General features: G+C 40.3%; 1 protein-coding gene across 6 annotated transcripts in view; it reads left to right on the forward strand.

Annotated features, from left to right (window-relative positions):
- Window positions 1-19009, forward strand: part of Smg1 (SMG1 nonsense mediated mRNA decay associated PI3K related kinase) — a 135031-nt gene that overhangs the window by 63068 nt on the left and 52954 nt on the right. For all 6 annotated transcript variants that reach the window (XM_045135712.1, XM_045135710.1, XM_045135711.1 and 3 more), the window contains 16 exons: window positions 730-860; window positions 971-1132; window positions 1639-1757; window positions 2565-2652; window positions 2752-2853; window positions 4538-4678; window positions 5393-5592; window positions 6829-7025; window positions 7192-7356; window positions 9178-9332; window positions 10308-10450; window positions 12154-12355; window positions 14463-14572; window positions 16479-16626; window positions 16919-17078; window positions 17697-17817. In XM_045135712.1, the coding sequence (XP_044991647.1) occupies window positions 730-860; window positions 971-1132; window positions 1639-1757; window positions 2565-2652; window positions 2752-2853; window positions 4538-4678; window positions 5393-5592; window positions 6829-7025; window positions 7192-7356; window positions 9178-9332; window positions 10308-10450; window positions 12154-12355; window positions 14463-14572; window positions 16479-16626; window positions 16919-17078; window positions 17697-17817 (2344 nt within the window). The remainder of the gene's footprint in view (window positions 1-729; window positions 861-970; window positions 1133-1638; window positions 1758-2564; window positions 2653-2751; window positions 2854-4537; window positions 4679-5392; window positions 5593-6828; window positions 7026-7191; window positions 7357-9177; window positions 9333-10307; window positions 10451-12153; window positions 12356-14462; window positions 14573-16478; window positions 16627-16918; window positions 17079-17696; window positions 17818-19009) is intronic.

The following is a 19009-nucleotide window of genomic DNA, read 5'->3' on the forward strand; positions in this document are numbered from 1 at the left end:
TTGTTTTTTGAGGTAGGATCTCATTCTAGCTCAGGCTGACCTGGAATTCACTTTGTCATCTCAGGGTGGCTCGAACTCACAGCAGTCCTCCTGCCTCTGCCTCCCAAGTGCTGGGATTAAAGGCATGCGCCACCACACCCGGCTTCAGAGAGGGATTTTTATCAGACTGAGAGCTTGGTAGAGAAATTTGGTCATATTTTCCCATTAGTTGCTTCCGTTTTTTTTGGCATGAACATTCCCAAAAGGAAGATTGTAACCAGAAAATACCCACTAAGCAAGCATCTCTCCAGCCCTAATGTTTTAGATATCTTAAGAGAGGTATAATTTACATACAATACAATTCCCATTGAAAGTGCTGTTAGGGACTTTTGGTATACTACCCAATTATGTGACCATCACCACTCTAGTACAAGCTAACTTGAAACTCACTTTGTATTCCCAGGCTGGCCTTGAACTCACAGAGATCCTCCTACTTCTGCCTTCTGAATACTGGGACAAAAGGCTTGTGCCACCATGCCCAGCTTGCACCTCTTTTTGTAAAGAAAGTTGTATTGGGAGTTTTTCTTGTGTTATTGTTATGGCTGTGACCTCCCTGCCATGGTTTAATTTTAACAAATTGATCATTTTAATTTTAAGAATGTTTAAACATACTATTTTGAAAGGTAAACTGTTTGTATTCTGTGTGTGTCTTCGAGGAACCATAAATGTGCTTTCTTTATACTTTGTCAGATGTGGGCACTGTCTCCAACTGTCTTTGCACTGCTGAGTAAGAATCTGATGATTGTGCATAGTGACCTGGCTGTTCACTTCCCTGCCATTCAGTATGCAGTGCTCTACACACTATATTCTCACTGTACCAGGTACTGTGCTTACAAGTCCTCTATTAGAAGAAACAGTGCAAAGCTTTCTGGGTTTTGAATTTGCTTTCTTTTGATTAAAGATGAAAAGATGATCTTCCCTTGTCTTGCAGGCATGATCACTTTATCTCCAGTAGTCTTAGTTCTTCATCCCCTTCTTTATTTGATGGTGCCGTGATTAGTACTGTCACCACAGCTACAAAGAAGCATTTCTCAATTATATTAAATCTTTTGGGAATACTACTGAAAAAAGATAACCTTAACCAGGACACGAGGTACCAAAGTAATTGTTTATAGCACTCCCTATTGATCCTCCTTGATTTGTGACTAAGCAATACTGTTTAGTGTTTCTTTACTATAAAACATTTCTAATTTTGTTACTTAATCTATATATTCTTTGATACAATGCCACTTTGGGGAGCTCTTAAAAGACTTGATACCGTCTGGGTGTGGTGGCTCACGGCTTTAATCCCAGGACTTGGGAGGCAGAAGTAAGTGGATCGCTGTGAGTTTGAGGCCACCCTGAGATTATATAGTGAATTCTAGGTCAGCGTGGGCTAGAGTTAGACCCTACCTCGAAAAACCAAAAAAAGAAAAAAAAGTAAATGAAAGACTTGATACCAGTTTGGCAGAAACATGATGTCATAACCCAGAAACAAACTTCTTTAGTTTCAGATTTTATTCCTTATTGCTACAATGTTTGGGGTGGGGTGGGGTGGGGGAACTGTAAGAAGAAAATATTTTAATATGCTTTTTCTAATGTAAACTGTTTGTATTTCAGGAAATTGTTAATTACTTGGGCTTTGGAAGTGGCTGTTTTAATGAAGAAATCTGAAACATATGCGCCTTTATTCTCTCTTCCATCTTTTCATAAATTTTCCAAAGGCCTCCTAGCCAATAGTAAGATTCTGTTCTTTTTTTTTTGTTTATCACCCTGTAATGAAAGAAAGAAGCTAGTTAGTTCAGTGCATTCCCTGACTTGAAGTTTTCATTGTAGTGACTGTACAGTAGTCTTGTTTTTCTGTTCTGATGTTTGAAAAATGACTTAAGTGATTGTCACATATTTTAAACATGTGAATATTAATACATTCAATATATTTGTAAATTTTTCTTAAGAAAAGGATTTATAACAAGACTGGTTAGCAGTTAAGTGAATTTTATTGCTTACTTAGGATGTCACTGCTGGGCTGGAGAGATGGCTTAGCGGTTAAGCGCTTGCCTGTGAAGCCTAAAGACCCCGGTTCGAGGCTCGGTTCCCCAGGTCCCACGTTAGCCAGATGCACAAGGGGGTGCACGTGTCTGGAGTTCGTTTGCAGAGGCTGGAAGCCCTGGAGTGCCCATTCTCTCTTTCTCCCTCTATCTGTCTTTCTCTCTGTGTCTGTCACTCAAATAAATAAATAAATAAATAAAGATGTCACTGCTCAGGGCTGGAGAGATGGCTTAGTGGTTAAGGCACTTGCCTGCAAAGCCCGAGGACCCCAGGTTCAATTCCCCAAATCCCATGTAAAGCCAGATGCACAAGGTGGCCCATATGTCTGGAGTTTGTTAGCAGTGGCCAAAGGCTCCGGAGCTCCCATTTTCCTTCTCTCTCTCAGATAAATACATAAATAAATAAAATAATTTCACAAAAAATGTCACTGCTAAACTGCCATGTAGAGAGAGAGAGAGAGATATTAGCAAACTGAATGTGACTTTGTTTTTTAATAGCTCTTGTTGAAGATGTGAATGTCTCTCTGCAAGCATGCAGCAGTCTACATGCTCTGTCTTCTTCCTTGCCGGATGATCTGTTACACAGGTACAGACTTGAGACCATGTCTTTGTACTTTAGACTTTGACCCTAACTAATGACTTGAGAATGCTACCACACCTGCTTTATCTATTTTGTTTTTTCTAGGTGTGTTGATGTTTGCCGGGTTCAGTTAGTCCACAGTGGAATTCGCATTCGACAAGCTTTTGGGAAGCTGTTGAAGTCAATTCCTTTAGATGTTGTCTTAAGGTATGACAGGTATTTTGGATCATTATGTTTTTACCACTTGTGATTTGTCTACTTTAGAAAAAGACCATTTGGCATGTTAATGCATCTCACCATCTTATTAGACACCTGTGAAACCAAAATTTTTATCATAAACTTTGTAAGCTTACAGTAATTAGTATACAGTAATTCATGTAGTATCATAGATTTCTTAGTAGTTCACATATTTAAACTATATTCTTTTGTTGTTTATTTATTTATTTGAGAGACAGAGAGAGACAGGTAGAGAGAATAAGCATGCCAGGGCCTTTGGCTACTGCAAATGAACTCCACACACATGCAACCATCTTGTGCATCTGGTGTACGTGGGTCCTGGGGAAACAAACCTGGGTTCTTTGGCTTTGCAGGCAAGTGCCTTAACCGTTACGTCATCTCTCCAGCCTCCCGAGTGCTGGGATTAAAGGTGTGTGCTACCACACCCGGCAGGGTTTTTTTTATTATTATTATTCAATTTTTTATTTCATTTTTATGAGAGATGGAGAGAGGGAGGGTGGGAGAAAATTTCGGGCTACAGCCTTATGCCACATGCCACTGCAATCAAACTCCAGACACTTGTGCTACCTTGTGTGCATGCCTGACCGTGTGTGTCTTGTTTACATGGGTTCTGTAGAGTTGAACCTCAGTCCTTGGGCTTTGCAGGCAAGTGCCTTAACCACTAAGCCATCTCTCCAAGACCACATTTTTTTTTTTTTTTTTTTTGAGACATGGTTTCATGTGTCCCTGCAGGCTGCCTTTGAATTCTTCATGTACCTCAAGGCAATCTTGAACTTCTGATCTCCTGAGTGTTAAGATTGTAGGTGTGAAAGATGGGCATAATGGGGCATGCCTTTAATCCCAGCACTTGGGAGGCAGAGGTAGGAGTATCGCTATGAGTTTGAGGCCGCCGTGAGACTACACAGTGAATTCCAGGTCAGCCTGGACTAGAATAAAACCCTACCTCAAAGGGAAAAAAAAAAGATTGTAGGTGTGTATTATGACTGGTTTATGTAGTGCTTGGGTTTAACTCAGGACTTTGTGCATGCTAGGCCAGCTCTCTACCCCACTGAGCTACAGACCCAAAACATGCCTACCCCTCAGTTTTTTTGAGAGTCTCACTGTGTAGCATGCTGGCTTTGTGCTCAAAATCCTCCTGCCTCAGTCTCCAAAGGCCTTGAATTACAGGTATGCAATATCATGCCTGACAGTTTGAGAACTTAAAAACTTTCAAGAGTCTAGTAATATTATGAGGCGGTATAATTTAATTAATCTGTGTTTTAGCCTCAGGGTTTTTTTTTTTTTTTTTTGTAAGCCTCAGATTCACCCTCACTCCCCCCACCCCAATAAAGAATTGCAAGGAGGGCTGGAGAGATGGCTTAGCAGTTAAGCGCTTGCCTGTGAAGCCTAAGGACCACATTTTGAGGCTCGATTCCCCAGGACCCATGTTAACCAGATGCACAAGGGGGTGCAAGCATCTGGAGTTCGTTTGCAGTGGCTGGAAGCCCTGGGGCGCCCATCCTCTCTGTCCCTGTGTCTGCCTCTTTCTCTCTCTCTCAAATAATTTTTTTTTTCAAAAAAAAAAAAAAATCTGTAAGAAATAACCCATTTAGTATGGGCTAACACTTAACATTTAACATAAAACATTTTGCATGACAGTATTTTCTCTCTACAGCAATAACAATCACACAGAAATTCAGGAGATATCTCTAGCATTAAGAAGTCACATGAGTAAAGCACCAAGTAATACATTTCACCCTCAAGACTTCTCTGATGTTATCAGCTTCATCTTGTATGGGAACTCTCATCGGACAGGGTAAAGCTTTTTCAAAGGGGGAAAGTAATTTTAAGGTGTCTTCCTTAACCCTATACCCAGTAGTGAGGGGAAAATATGTCTATGGTGGCAGAGTAGAAAGTGACTTTCTTTTCAAGTTGCTTAATTTAGTTTTCTTCAATAGGAGCAATGTTTTGAACATAGTATTTGTAGAAACAAATGAGTTGAGAAATTCAGTGATGAAATATGATCAACAATTAACTGATTATTGACAACATTTTGGGTGAGTGATGAGGGCAGTAAGACTGTGCAAATGCTTAGGTGCTGTGGATGAAAGAAACATACCGGCAGTCAAGTTGTCATGATACATTTACCCTAATTGTTGATCCATATCACACCTGAGCCTGGTTTTGTTTTATTTTATTTTATTTCATTTCATTTTTTTCGAGGCAGAGTCAGTCTAGTCCAGGGTGAGCCAGAATTCACTCTGTAGCCCAGACTGGCCTTAAACTTCTCCTCTTACCTTATCCTTCTAGTGCTGGGATTATCTGCATGTACTACACTTTGTTTCTAGCCTGTTTTAACTAGAAAAGATCTCATTGTGAAAGATGAGAATACGGTATTCCTAAATTCCATAAATTGTGGCTTCTTTAGTATGGGAAACTATATTCCCTCACTTGAGTTCCCCTTGTATTTGTTTTGAATTAATAAAATGGAGTTGACATTGTCTATTAAATATGAAACTACTTTTCCCAGGAAGGACAATTGGTTAGAAAGATTGTTCTATAGCTGCCAGAGACTGGATAAACGTGACCAATCAACAATTCCCCGCAATCTTCTAAAGACAGATGCCGTCCTTTGGCAGTGGGCTATTTGGGAAGCTGCGCAGTTCACTGTCCTTTCCAAGTTGAGAACCCCACTGGGAAGAGCTCAAGACACTTTCCAGACAATAGAAGGTAATAAGCTCTTTGATTTTCTTCAATGTTTGTGATGCAGACTATCCAAGTGTTTTAAATTCAGAAATAGTGGATTTCTTAGGTTTGTTAGAAGAAAGTTTTGAGAGCATTTCTTTTCTTTTATCTTTTATGTAAGTTCTTTCTCTAGTATAGGGTGGCCTTGAACTCATGGCAAGTTATCTACCTCTGCCTCTCAAGTGCTGGGATTAAAGATGTGCACCACAACACCCAGCTATTTTTTTTTCTTTTCTAATTAGTACTCAGATATGTATGTTAGAATAAAGCTTCATTGATAAATTACATTGGTCGTGTGGATGTCTGTTTACTCGTAAACTTGGGGAGAGATAATTTATGTGGAGAAAACTTACTTTCTTATAAATAAAGATATTCCATATTGGATTTTTTTTTTGTTTTTTTGTTTATGGCTAAATAAACAGGATATTTGATAATGTGAGTTTGTTAAATAAGATCTTTTTTTTTTTTTGAGGTAGGGTCTCACTCTAGCCCAGGCTGACCTGGAATTCACTATGGAGTTTCAGGGTGGCCTCGAACTCACAGCGATCCTCCTACCTCGGCCTCCCGAGTGCTGGGATTAAAGGCGTGCGCCACCACGCCCGGCAAGATCATTTAAAAATATTAGAAGGGGGCTGGAGAGAAGGCTTAGTGGTTAAGCGCTTGCCTGTGAAGCCGAAGGACCCCGGTTCGAGGCTCGGTTCCCCAGGTCCCACGTTAGCCAGATGCACAAGGGGGCGCACACGTTTGGAGTTTGTTTGCAGAGGCTGGAAGCCCTGGCGCGCCCATTCTCTCTCTCTCTCTCTCCCTCTATCTGTCTTTCTCTCTGTGTCTGTCACTCTCAAATAAATAAATAAATAAATAAATTAAAAAAAATTAGAAGGCTGGCCATGGTGGCACACACCTTTAATCCAGCACTTGGGTGGCAGAAGTAGGAGGATCACTGTGAGTTCAAGGCCACCCTGAGACTACATATAGTAAATTCCAGGTCAGCTTGAGCTAGAATTTAGAGAGACAGGCAGAAGAGGAGGGGGAGAATGGGTATTTCAGGGCCTCCAACCATTGCAAATGAACTCCAAATGCATGTGCTGCCATGTGCATCTGGCTTATGTGGGTCCTAGGGAATCGTACCTGGGTCCTTAGGGTTTGCAGGCAAGTTCCTTAACCATAAGCCATCTCTCCAGCCCAAATAATATCATTTAGATTGTTGTTCTTTGCTTTCAGGTATCATAAGAAGTCTTGCAGCTCACACCTTAAACCCTGATCAGGATGTGAGTCAGTGGACCACTGCAGACAATGATGAAGGCCATGGCAGCAACCAACTTAGACTTGTTCTTCTCCTTCAGTATCTAGAAAACCTGGAGAAATTAATGTATAATGCATATGAGGGATGTGCAAATGCATTAACATCACCTCCCAAGGTGGGTTTCAGTGGGACATTGCTAGCAGTTCATTGTGAAACCTGGTAGTATGAACAGAGCTGAAATTACAGTAGCCCTGTGTATTGTATTTGTTTAAATTTGTATTTGAGTCATCTCTACCATAATTGAAATCAGTACTGACTGTGTATTTCCCTTTTTTATAAAGGTCATTAGGACATTTTTCTATACAAATCGCCAAACTTGTCAAGACTGGCTAACTCGGATCCGCCTCTCCATCATGAGGGTAGGATTGTTGGCAGGCCAGCCTGCTGTGACAGTGAGACATGGCTTTGACTTGCTTACTGAAATGAAATCAAATAGTCCATCTCAGGTAAGGTGGTATGCTCAGAATGCATGTGATATCTGTTGATTTGTAAAAGTTGAGGTTGAATTCTTTGTTGTAATTTGATCTGCACACTAAATTAAAATTCTAGTTCCTTTTTATTGTTTTGTTTTGTTTTTTGAAGTAGGGTTTCACTCTAGTCCAGGTCCAGGCTGAACTGGAATTCACTATGTAGGCTCAGGGTGGCCTCGAACTCATGGTGATCCTCCTATCTCTGCTTTCTGAGTGCTGGGATTAAAGGCGTGCACCACCACGCCTGGCTGCAGTTCATTTTTTAAAAATATTTTTACTTATTTGAAAAGAGAGAAAGAGCCATTGCAGAGGAACTATACAGATGCTTGTGCTACTCTGTGTATCTGACTTTATGTGGGTACTAGGGAATCAAATCTGGGCTTTTAGGCTTTGCAAGGAAATGCCTAAACCCTAAATCACTAAGCCATCTCTATCTAGCCTCTCCAGTTATTTTTTTTTTTAAAGTTTTTGCACCTGTGTGTGTGTGTGTGTGTGTGTGTGTGTGTGTGTGTGTTTATGTGTTTATCTTCTGTGAGGTAGTATCTTGCTCTGGGTATCTTCCCATATCATGTGTTTATGTTTCATACACAGGATATGTTAAAAGTACTTATTAAACTTACTAAAACTTTATTTGAGAGAGGGGCAATGAAACAGAGGGTGGGTACACCAGTGTTTCTTCCCACTGCATACAGGCTCCAGATGCACCACTTTGTGCATCTGCTTCATGTGGGTACTGGAAAATTGAACCTGGGCCCTCAGACTTTGCAAGCAAAGTACCTTTAATCACTAAGCCCACAAAACTACTGCCTTTTTTTTTTTTTTTTAATCTACTTACTTAGAAGAGAGGGAAATAACATGGACCCACTAGGGCCTCTTGCTATGCAGATGAACTCCAGGCACATGTGCCACTTTTCATCTGGCTTTATGTGGTTATTGGGGAATAGAACCTTGGCTGGCAAGCTTCACAAGCAAGTGCCTTTAACTGCTGAACCATGTCCCCAGCTCCTTTAAACATACTTAGTTTTAAAAAAATTATTTTGGGCTCGAGAGATGGCTTAGACATTAAAGTGCTTACCTGTGAAGCCTAAGGATCCATGTTCAACTCTCCAGATCTCATGTAAGCCAGACACACAAACATTAGGCAAGTGAGGGTTGCATATGCCCACTAGGTGGTGCAAATATCTCTGGAGTTATCTTGCACTGTCTGAGGCCCTGGTCCTCCAATTTTTTTCTCTCACTCTCTAAAATAAAAATTAAATTATTGCTGGGCAAGATGGTACATGCCTTTAATCCCAGCCCTTGTGAGGCAGAGGTAAAAGGATCACTGTGAGTTTGAAGCTACCCTGAGACTCTGTAGTGAATTCCAGGTCATTTTGGGCTAGAGTAAGATCCTACTTCAAAAAAAAAAAAGTTATATATTTTGGTGGTGGGGAGAGACTGGGTGGGTGTGGGTGTACCAGAGACTCTTGCTGCTACAAATGAAATCCAGATGCATGGGCCACTTTGTACATTGAGCTTTATATAGGTACTGAGGAATTGAACCTGAATCATTAGTCTTTGTAAGCAGGTACCCTTTAACCACTGTGTCATCTTTCCAACCCAAGTGTTTATAATAATTTAAGGGGGCTGTTCAGTTTTTTCACATCATGGATGACCTATAAATCCTGAGCTTAAGTAATGTGATCATAATTATTAATTATATTTGACATTAAATACACTGAGATGTGATGAGTATGGTAAATTCAGTACAGATTTGAATTTAATGGTCATTAATTTTTTTCTGCTTACTGTTTTCAGAATAATGAATTGGAAGTAACAATTATGATGGTGGTGGAAGCACTGTGTGAACTTCATTGTCCTGAAGCTATACAAGGAATTGCTATCTGGTCATCTTCCATAGTTGGCAAGAATCTTCTGTGGATTAACTCAGTAGCCCAACAAGCTGAAGGGAGGTAAGTTACTAAAGAAATGGATGATCAGATTACTTTCTGTTTAAATCCTTTATTACCAGGTAATGTTGTAGACAAAATAGTCCTGTCCAATTTCAGTATTGTAATTTGCTCTACATCACTTCGGTATGAGACATCTTTTGTTTTGTTTTTTGTTTTTCAAGGTAGGGTTTCATTCTAGCCCAGGCTGGCCTAGAATTCACTACAAAGTCTCAGGGTGGCCTCAAACTCATGGAGATCCTCCTACCTCTGCCTCCCGAGTGCTGGCATTAAAGATGTGCGCCACCACGCCCGGCTAGTATAAGACATCTTTATTTTTTTTATTTTTTGGTTTTTCAGGGTAGGGTTTCACTTTAGCCCAGGCTGTCCTGGAATTTACTATGTAGTCTCAAGGTGGCCATGACCTCATAGTGATCCTCCTACCTCTTTTTGTTGAAGTATAGTCCCCCCCCCTTTCTTAGAAATATATACCTTGTGGCTTTTCCACTCTTTTTTTTTTTTTTTTTGGTTTTTCGAGGTAGGGTCTCACTCTGGTCCAGGCTGACCTGGAATTTACTATAGAGTCTCAGGGTGGCCTCAAACTCATGGTGATCCTCCTACCTCTGCCTCCCGAGTGCTGGAATTAAAGGCGTGCACCACCACGCCTGGCTCAATTTTTTTTTCAGAGGCTGTCACTCCAGCCCAGGCTGTCCTTGAATTCACAGCAATCCTCCTCCCTCTGCCTCCTGAGTGCTGAGATTAGAGGTATGCAACACACTCTTAATTAAGACATGTGTATTTGGTGGTGTTTTGGTTTTTCAAGGTAGGGTCTTACTCTAGCCCAGGCTGACCTGGAATTCACTATGGAGTCTCAGGGTGGCCTCGAACTCATGGCAATCCTCCTACCTCTGCCTCCCGAGTGCTGGGATTAAAGGCTTGTGCAACCACGCCCGACAAGACATGTGTATTTGGAATAAGACTGCATGACTTGCATTTCAGGTTTGAAAAGGCCTCTGTGGAATACCAGGAACACCTTTGTGCCATGACAGGTGTTGATTGCTGCATCTCAAGCTTCGACAAGTCAGTTCTCACATTGGCCAATGCTGGACGAAACAGTGCCAGCCCCAAGCATTCTCTGAATGGTGAGCATTCAGTGTTTACATAAAACAGTGCAAAAAATGTAGTTTATGCAAGTCTTATGTACGGTATGTTTTCAGTTTTCTTTTAAAGTGCCTTAGGTACTTGGAACTGCTTTTTTCTTTTAACTTTTTTTATTGGAAGCTTCCATAAGTATAGATAATAAAGCATGGTATTTCCCATCCCTCCCTCTCAATACCCCTCTCAAGTTCACCCTCTGTTGAATCCTTTCTTTCCACTTAGTCTTCTACTTTGATGTCATCATCTTTTTCTCTTTTTATGAAGGTCTTGTGTAGGTAGTTTCAGGCACTGAGGCCATGAATATCATGGCCATTTTGTGTCTGGAAGATTGCATTGTAAGCAGTCCTACCTTTCCTTTGGCTTCTTGTGTTCTTTCTGCCACCTCTTCCACAATGGATACTGAGCTTTGGAGGGTGTGATAGAGATGTTTAAAGTGCTGAACTGTCACTTTTCAGTCACCCCAGAGCCCATCACCATCTGAAAAGAGAAGTTCTGTAACTAAAAGTGAGAGTAGCATTAATAAATAGATACAAACATTAAAAAAGTGTTAGAGGGCTGGAGAGAGAGCTTAGTGGTTAAGGCCTGCCCAACCTAAGGACCCAGGTTAAATTCTCCAGGTCCCACATAAGCCAGATGCACATGGTGGCACATGCCGCTGGAGTTTGTTTGCAGTGCCTAGAGGCCCTAGTGCGCCCATTCTTCCTCCCTCCCTCCCTTCCTCCATCTTTCTGTAATAAATAAATAAAAATAAATATCTTTTTAAAACATTCTTAGAGGGTAGTTTGATGGGAATAATATATGCATTCAGCCAGACAACAGCAGGCAATTACTCCCCTAGATCTCATGACCTCCCTAGCAATAGACTTTTGACTAGATTTTCAGTACCAGGCATGTATTCCCTCCTGTGGAGTGGGTCTCCAATCCAATTATTAGTTGGTTGCCCCCATAACGGACATGACACTGTTGCATCAGTTGGCAGGCACATTTTGCCTGGCTGGCCAGCCATAAACCTTACAGGGTTCATTGCTGTTTGACTCCATTGGTAACTTCTCTTTCACAAAAAGCTGCATGCTGCATAGCTTGTTTTTCATCTCAGCTTCGGCTTGATTTCTTGGTGATCTGCAGCCCAAGCATGTGGATTCTTCACTAATAATGTCATTAACATCTAGTTCTGGTGGGCATCCAAGAGCCTTGGCAATAGCATGTTAATGTTTTGGAGGCATCAGGGGCTTCCCTGGCTAACAACTCACTGGAAGGTATTTTACTTCTAGCACTGGTAATTTTGTTTTCTTTTGTTTTTGGTTTTTGAGGTAGGGTCTCTCTCTAGCCAGGCTGACTTGGAATTTACTGTGTAATCTCAGGATGGCCTTAAATTCACAGTGATCCTCCATCCTCTGCCTCCTGAGTTCTGGGATTAAAGGCATGCACTACCACACTTGGGTCATTGAAATTTTTCTAATATCAGTCTATGGCTTTTGGGTGCACCATTATCCATGTCCATACCTCTGCCTTTACTCTTAAAAATTTTTTTGTTTATATATATATATATATATATATATATATATATATATTTATTTATTTATTATTGGCTAGTAAAGAAGTTGGTTTCCATATGTCTTATTCATAACATCTTTAATTTTGATTAACTCTCCTCCCCCACCTTCCTTTATTCAATCCCTTCATTCAGGTGAATCCAGAAAAACTGTGCTGTCCAAACTAGCTGACTCTTCCCCTGAAGTTATAAATTACCTAGGGAACAAGGCGTGCGAGTGCTACATTTCCATTGCAGACTGGTCTGCTGTGCAGGAGTGGCAAAATGCAGTCCATGACCTGAAGAAGGGCACCAGCAGCACCTCACTCAACCTGAAAGCCGACTTCAACTATATAAAGTAAGGGTCCTTGGCTCTGTTAATAGCTACTGTCTTCCTCTATAGCAAGAAATACTAAAAATAGTTTTCTTTTGCTAGTAGAAAATAAAGTGTGTTTGTAATAGTGCTGTCCTAAACGTGATTATAGGAGAAAGCCAACACTGCTGGCAAGGAAGATACTCACTTAATAGGAAGACTACTCATTAAATATAATGATAAATGGGAAAGTGTGGGGGTGGGGAGGGAGGGAATTACCATGGGATATATTTTATAATCATGGAAAATGTTAATAAAATTAAAAATTAAAAATAAATAAATATAATGAAATGTCACTTTAGAAAGCATCCTATGGGATTGATTTGTTTCTAAGTTATGCTTGAATGTATAGAATAAAAACCTGCTAGCAAGGCGTGGTTGCACATGTCTTTAATCCCAACACTCGAGAGGCAGAGGGAGGAGGCTGGTTATGAGTTTGAGGCCACCTTGGGCTATATAGTGAGTACCATGTCAGCCTGGGCTAGTGTAAGACCTTATCTCCAAAAAGCCAAAACAAACAAACAAAGAAAAATAATTGCTTTAGCAAGGAGTGGTTGTGCACACCTGTAACCTCAGCATTCAGGAGGCAGAAGTAGGAGGATCATTGTGAGTGTGATGCTAGCCTGATACTGTAGAGCGAATTTCGGGTCAGATTGGGCTAGAGTGAGACCCTATCTTGAAAAAATGAAGACAAAAAAATTATGCCTTAATGAGGACAGAGTTTGTGAACATTTATAAATTAATCTCCTTGTTCTTTGCATTTGTTAATTATGCAATTCAAAACTGATTATTCTTTGCATCTTGGACACTTGGCTGGGAAGGTGAAAGTGATTAGCCTTGATGTGCTGTCCTTGCCTTATTCTCAGTTCAGTGAGTATTTTCTTCATTGAGCACATTCTATGTGCCAGGCAGTGGGATACATTGGACCAAAATAAAAACATGTGTTCTAACCCTTTAAGACAGAAAGTAAAGGAACAGGAAAAAGAATTTTCATAGAAGGACCGATAGTCCTCACTTTTTCAGTTCCTCAAGAAAGCAGATAAAGATGGGTACATTTGGTAGTAGATTAGGGGTTAGAGTAGGAAAAATTAAAACCTGTGCTAGTCTAGTCATAAACTGAAAGTGTAGAACTGTAAGGCAGTGTGACATAGGGATCCTGCCACTGGAGAGGACCCAAGGACCTGTGGAGGTAGAAATAATACATATGTTGCTCATGAAACATTAGCAGTTCATCAGAGCCCAATCCATTCTCTTATCCTGAGGTGCCAGTGGTGGTACTGATGCACTGTTGCAGTGGTTACAAGTTAAGCACGGTAACATTTTTAGTGCTGCCTTCAATGTGTGTGGTATGGGAAGGGACACAGTGCGAGGGGCAGGCCAAGATAAAGAACTGGGTGTAAAGCTGGGCGTGGTGGTGCACGCCTTTAACTCCAGCACTCGGGAGGCAGAGGTAGGTGAATTACCATCAGTTCGAGGCCACCCTAAGACTACATAGTCAGCCTGGGCTAAAGTGAGACCCTACCTCAAAAACAAAACACTGGGTATAGTTGTGCAGAACTATAATCCTAGCTCTTGGGAGGTAGAGGTAGGAGGATAGGAGTTCATCTTCATCAGTAAATCCTGTCTTAGGGTGGTGTGTTGTCTTTCATCCTGGCATTGGTGCTCCAAGGTCATAGGAGTTTCATAAATAAGGTCATGTCTCAGGTAAGTGAAGGAAGTGAAAAGTCTTTCAGGGAGGATAAATAGATTCTATGGAAAAACAATGAAAAAGACAGAGGGAGAGGAATGCCAGCAGTAGTAGTTAAAAGTAAAATACAAGGCTGAGAGGATGAGAGATTTGACAGAAGTTTGAGCTTTGGATAAGTTAAGAGGCTAGCTGCTGGGTTCCTGGCAAGAACTAGATGTGTAGGCTACCACCAGTGTGTCACATGACCACAGAGAGGAAGGAGACACAAGTGAGCGAACTCTGTTGATAGCCACAGCTATGACTTTTCCTGTTTGCTACTCCAGTTTCACTGCTGCCTTGTACTGTTTACCCATAGTTCCAGGCTAGGTAGGGCATAGCACAAGTTGACTGCTGTTTTAATTACAGGTCTCTTAGTAGTTTTGAGTCTGGAGAATATGTTGAATGCACTGAGCAACTGGAATTGTTACCAGGAGAAAATATTAATCTACTTGCTGGAGGATCAAAGGAAAAAATAGGTATTTGAGAAAAAAAATTTTTTTTCTTTGCAAGTTTCTGAAGATGTTTAACTCTCTTACTAGGAAATCTGGAAGTTACTGCACATCTTTGGGGACAGAGTCCCTGTGAGGAAACAAATTTAGAGTTGTACTGTTCACAATGAATAGGTTAATTGAAAAACTGTCCAGTTCAACATAACTACAATATGGGCTGAGGAGATGGCTCAGTGGGAGTTAGAGTGCTTGCTGCATAAGCATGAGGATTTAAGTTTATCTTATCTCCAATACCCACTCAGAAAACTGAGCATGGCCATGTATACCTGCAACCACTGTCCTGAGGGAATTGGAAACAGGAGAATCATTGGGGCTCCAGGATCAGTTAGAGACTTTCGCAAGGAAATAAAGCCAAAGAGCTGTACAGGAGGACTTTTGTCATTCTCCTCTGGCCTCTTCGTGCATGTGCACAAGGACACGCCCATCTGCACGCACACATGTATACCATATATACACCATATACGATCATACCCTCAATACTAAGTCATTTGAATAATACTTCAATGGAATGTATTTGGGCATTTTGCTTAAGAAAGTACAAAGCAGTGTTCAGGTTTACATATTTGTCTTGTTGATGTTCCTCTTGATGTGGTTCATGAAAGTCTTTATCACAAGTGGAACATTTTGTACTATGCTATCCAAAGATTCATATCATTAGTATTGTGTGTTGGAGTTCTCTTAGATACAGTGAGATTAACTCATGCTTATCTAGATTGGCCTCTAGTAAGAATAGCTGCATTATATAAGGTGCACATTTCTAAACTGATTCTGTGAAAAATTATAAAAATCTGCGTGGATTCATCTTAGCTGTGTTTATGTTCCAAGAGGCATGACCTCTAGCTTTTTAAGTTCCCCTGTAATTAACTTGTATGTAGATAATATGTATATCTACATATACATTATATATATAATACACTGTGTGTGTGTGTGTAGCTTTTTAAGTTCCCCTGTAATTAACTTGTATGTAGATAATATGTATATCTACATATACATTATATATATAATACACTGTGTGTGTGTGTGTGTGTGTGTGTGTGTGTGTGTATGTAATTTGCAAGTAGAGAGAGAGAGAGAATGAGAGTGGATGTACTAGGCCCCAGTGCCAATGCAGATGAATTCCAGACACATGCACCACTTTGTACATCTGACTTAACATGGATACTGGAGAATAGAACCCAGGCTGTCAGGCTTTGCAAACAAGTGTCTTTAACCTCTGAGCCATCTCTCCAGCCCTTAACTTATATATCACATTTTTGAAAAATTTCATAATTTTTGAAATGAAAGAAGAATCATATTTATCTTGAAACTAATTTTCCTTGGTTTTGGTTTCTTATTCAAAGAAACTAAGTCAGTGGCCTGCCTAACCAGTTCAGATGTGCTTGTCTTTTAATAGCGGACTTGATTTCAAACCTGTAATTAACAACAATATTTCAGTTGTCACATGATAAGCATGAACCTTTTGAGTTTTCTTTGGCATAACAAATTTAACTAAGTAGGTAAATTTGTTTGGAAGTTGTCTACTTAGTTTAAAACCTATTAGTAGCAAGCTTAAATCTCATGAACTGCAGTGGAAAAAATTCTTTGAAATTTTAGTTGTAAAATTTTATTTTGGCATAAATACAAGTATAAACAATGGAAAAATACATTGCTTACTAACATCTGAGCTCTTAAAGTCAATTGTTTCTTGGGGCATGAGGTATAATTTTATATTTGATTTTATACAGGTATCTGAAATGCTTACTGCTTAATATTTCTGAACTTAATAATTAAAGGAATTATTCACTAATGATTTTGATTTTTTTTAATATTGCCAAAGCAAATTATTACTCTTGTTCATTAAAAAGGAACTTACTACATTTTTTTTTTACTTCAGATATGAAAAAACTGCTTCCAAACATGTTAAGTCCAGATCCACGAGAGCTTCAGAAATCCATTGAAGTTCAGTTGTTGAGAAGTTCTGTTTGTTTAGCAACTGCTTTAAATCATGTAGAACAGGATCAGAAATGGCAGGTTATCACTGAGTAAGTGCAATTTCAGTAAATGTATTGTGGGAAAACTGGGGAAGGGACAGCTAGCTCAATAAATAATACTAGTTCTGATAGCTGTGGTCTAATTGTAGATGTCATGTAATGTGTGAATGCCACTTGCCAACATATGCTGAAACTAAATGAAATGTAAAACTTCTAAAAGAAAATATCTTGACTTTTCATGCCCCAACTTTTGATGCCAAATGGGATTATCTTAACTTCTTTATTCCTTCATTGGTGACAAACTGAAGAATTCCATTAATTGGCAGTAAATGTGTTCTTTCAGGAATGTGGTAAAGTATTTGAAGCAGACCTCTCGCATAGCCATCGGACCACTAAGACTCTCCACACTAACAGTGTCCCAGTCCTTGCCGGTTCTTAGTACATTGCAGCTGTATTGTTCATCAGCTTTGGAGAACACAATTTCTAATAGACTTTCAACAGAGGTGTGTAAAAGTGTATTTTAATAAGCATATTCTTAAGAATAATAATAGAGGGCTGGAGAAATGGCTTAGTGGTTAAGGCTGTTGCCTGCAAAACTTGAAAACCAAGGTTTGATTCCCTAGAACCCACGTAAGCCAGATGCACTTGGTGGTGCATGCATCTGGAGTTCCTTTGCTGTGGTTGTCGGCCCTGGCATGCTCGTTCTCTTTCTCTCTGCCTTTTTCTGTCTCGAATAAAAAAATAATTTTTGTGTTTTCTTGTTTTGGTTTTTGGTTTTTTGAGGTAGGGTCTTGCTCTAGCCCAGGTTGAACTGGAATTCACTATGTAATCTTAGGGTGGCCTCAAACTCATGCCAATCCTTCTACCTCTGCCTCCTGAGTGTTGCGCTACCATGTCCAGCTTTCTTTTCTTTTTAATTATTGAGAGAGAGAATGAATGAGAATGGTGTCACACAGTGTCCTACTGCAAACAAATTCCAGATGTATGCCCCACGTTGTGCATCTGGCTTTATGTGTGTACTGTGGAATCAAACCCAGGCCATAAGATTTTGCTAGCAAGTACCTTTAACCACTGAGTCACCAAGCATCTCTCCAAACATGAACTTTTTATTTCTCTGACAGGACTGTCTTATTCCACTCTTCAGTGAAGCTTTGCGTTCTTGTAAACAGCATGATGTGAGGCCATGGATGCAGGCATTAAGATACACCATGTACCAGAATCAATTGTTGGAGAAAATTAAAGGTAATTTATTTTCTTTAAAAAAATAGGTTTGTTGACATACACATTAAATCTTATCTTAGAATCCTCCTTTAATAGTTGAGTAGTATTCTGTTGTATGGAAATGCCATTATTTTTCTCTGTTCATCTTTTGGTGGATCTTACTGAACGTGGAGCTCACAAGTTTTGCTAGACTAGCTGGCCAGCAAACTGAGGTCTCTCCTGCCCAGCCTTTCCCCACCCACACAGTAGTTCAGATATGTACTACCATGCTTTTATTTATGTATTTGTTTATTTGAGGTCGGATTTCACTCTGTGCCAGGATGAACTGGAACTCATTCTGTAGTCCCAAGCTAACCTTGAATTTACAATGATCCTCCTACCCCTGATTCAGTTGCTGGGATTGAAGGTGTATGTGCCACCTCACCAGCCATGCCCTACTTTTATGTAAGTGGGAGGGATCAAACTCAGGTCTTGGTGCTTGTGTGGTAAGCATTTTCCAAATGATCAATCTCCCCTATCTACTTTTCTGTTAGTATGAAGCTGTTGTGACTTTGTGTGTGTGTGTGTGAGAGAGAGAGGGGGGGGGGAAGGGAGGGAGAGAAAGAAAGAAACAGGGACTCACTCTTAACCAGGTTGATACAGAGCTCTGTATTCCAGGCTAGCTGTGATCTCACAGTGATCCTCCTACCTCAGCCTCTTGAATACTGGGATTAAAGGCTCAAGACACCACACCCAGCTTTGCTGTTAGCATTTACATTGTTGCACTGACCAAATGCCTAACAAGCAATTTAAGGAGTGAAGGAAAGGGTTCCTTTGGCTCACAGTTAGAGAGCAATTGTACATCATTTCTGGGAAAGTCCTGTTGGCAGGAAGGAGCAGTTGGTCACATTTCATCCTCAATCAGGAAACAGAAGAAGTAAATACTTGGGCCTAGCTTTCTCCATTTACTTATTTATTTTGATTTATTTGAGGAAAAAAAGAGAGAGGAGAAATAGTAAGTATGGGTCTGCCAGGGCCTCCTTCCACTGCAAACAAACATGAACTACTTTGTACATCTGGCTTTATGTGGGTACTGGGGAGTTGAACCCAAGCCTGTAGGTTTTATAAGCAAGTGTCTTTAACAGCTGAGCCATTTCTCCACTTCAACTTTTTCTCTATTCAGTCTTGACCCTAGCCCGTAAGATGTTTGTTTTATTAAGGGTGCATCTTCTCA

Source organism: Jaculus jaculus, chromosome 16 (genome assembly GCF_020740685.1).
Source record: "Jaculus jaculus isolate mJacJac1 chromosome 16, mJacJac1.mat.Y.cur, whole genome shotgun sequence".
Classification (NCBI taxonomy): Eukaryota; Metazoa; Chordata; class Mammalia; order Rodentia; family Dipodidae; genus Jaculus; species Jaculus jaculus.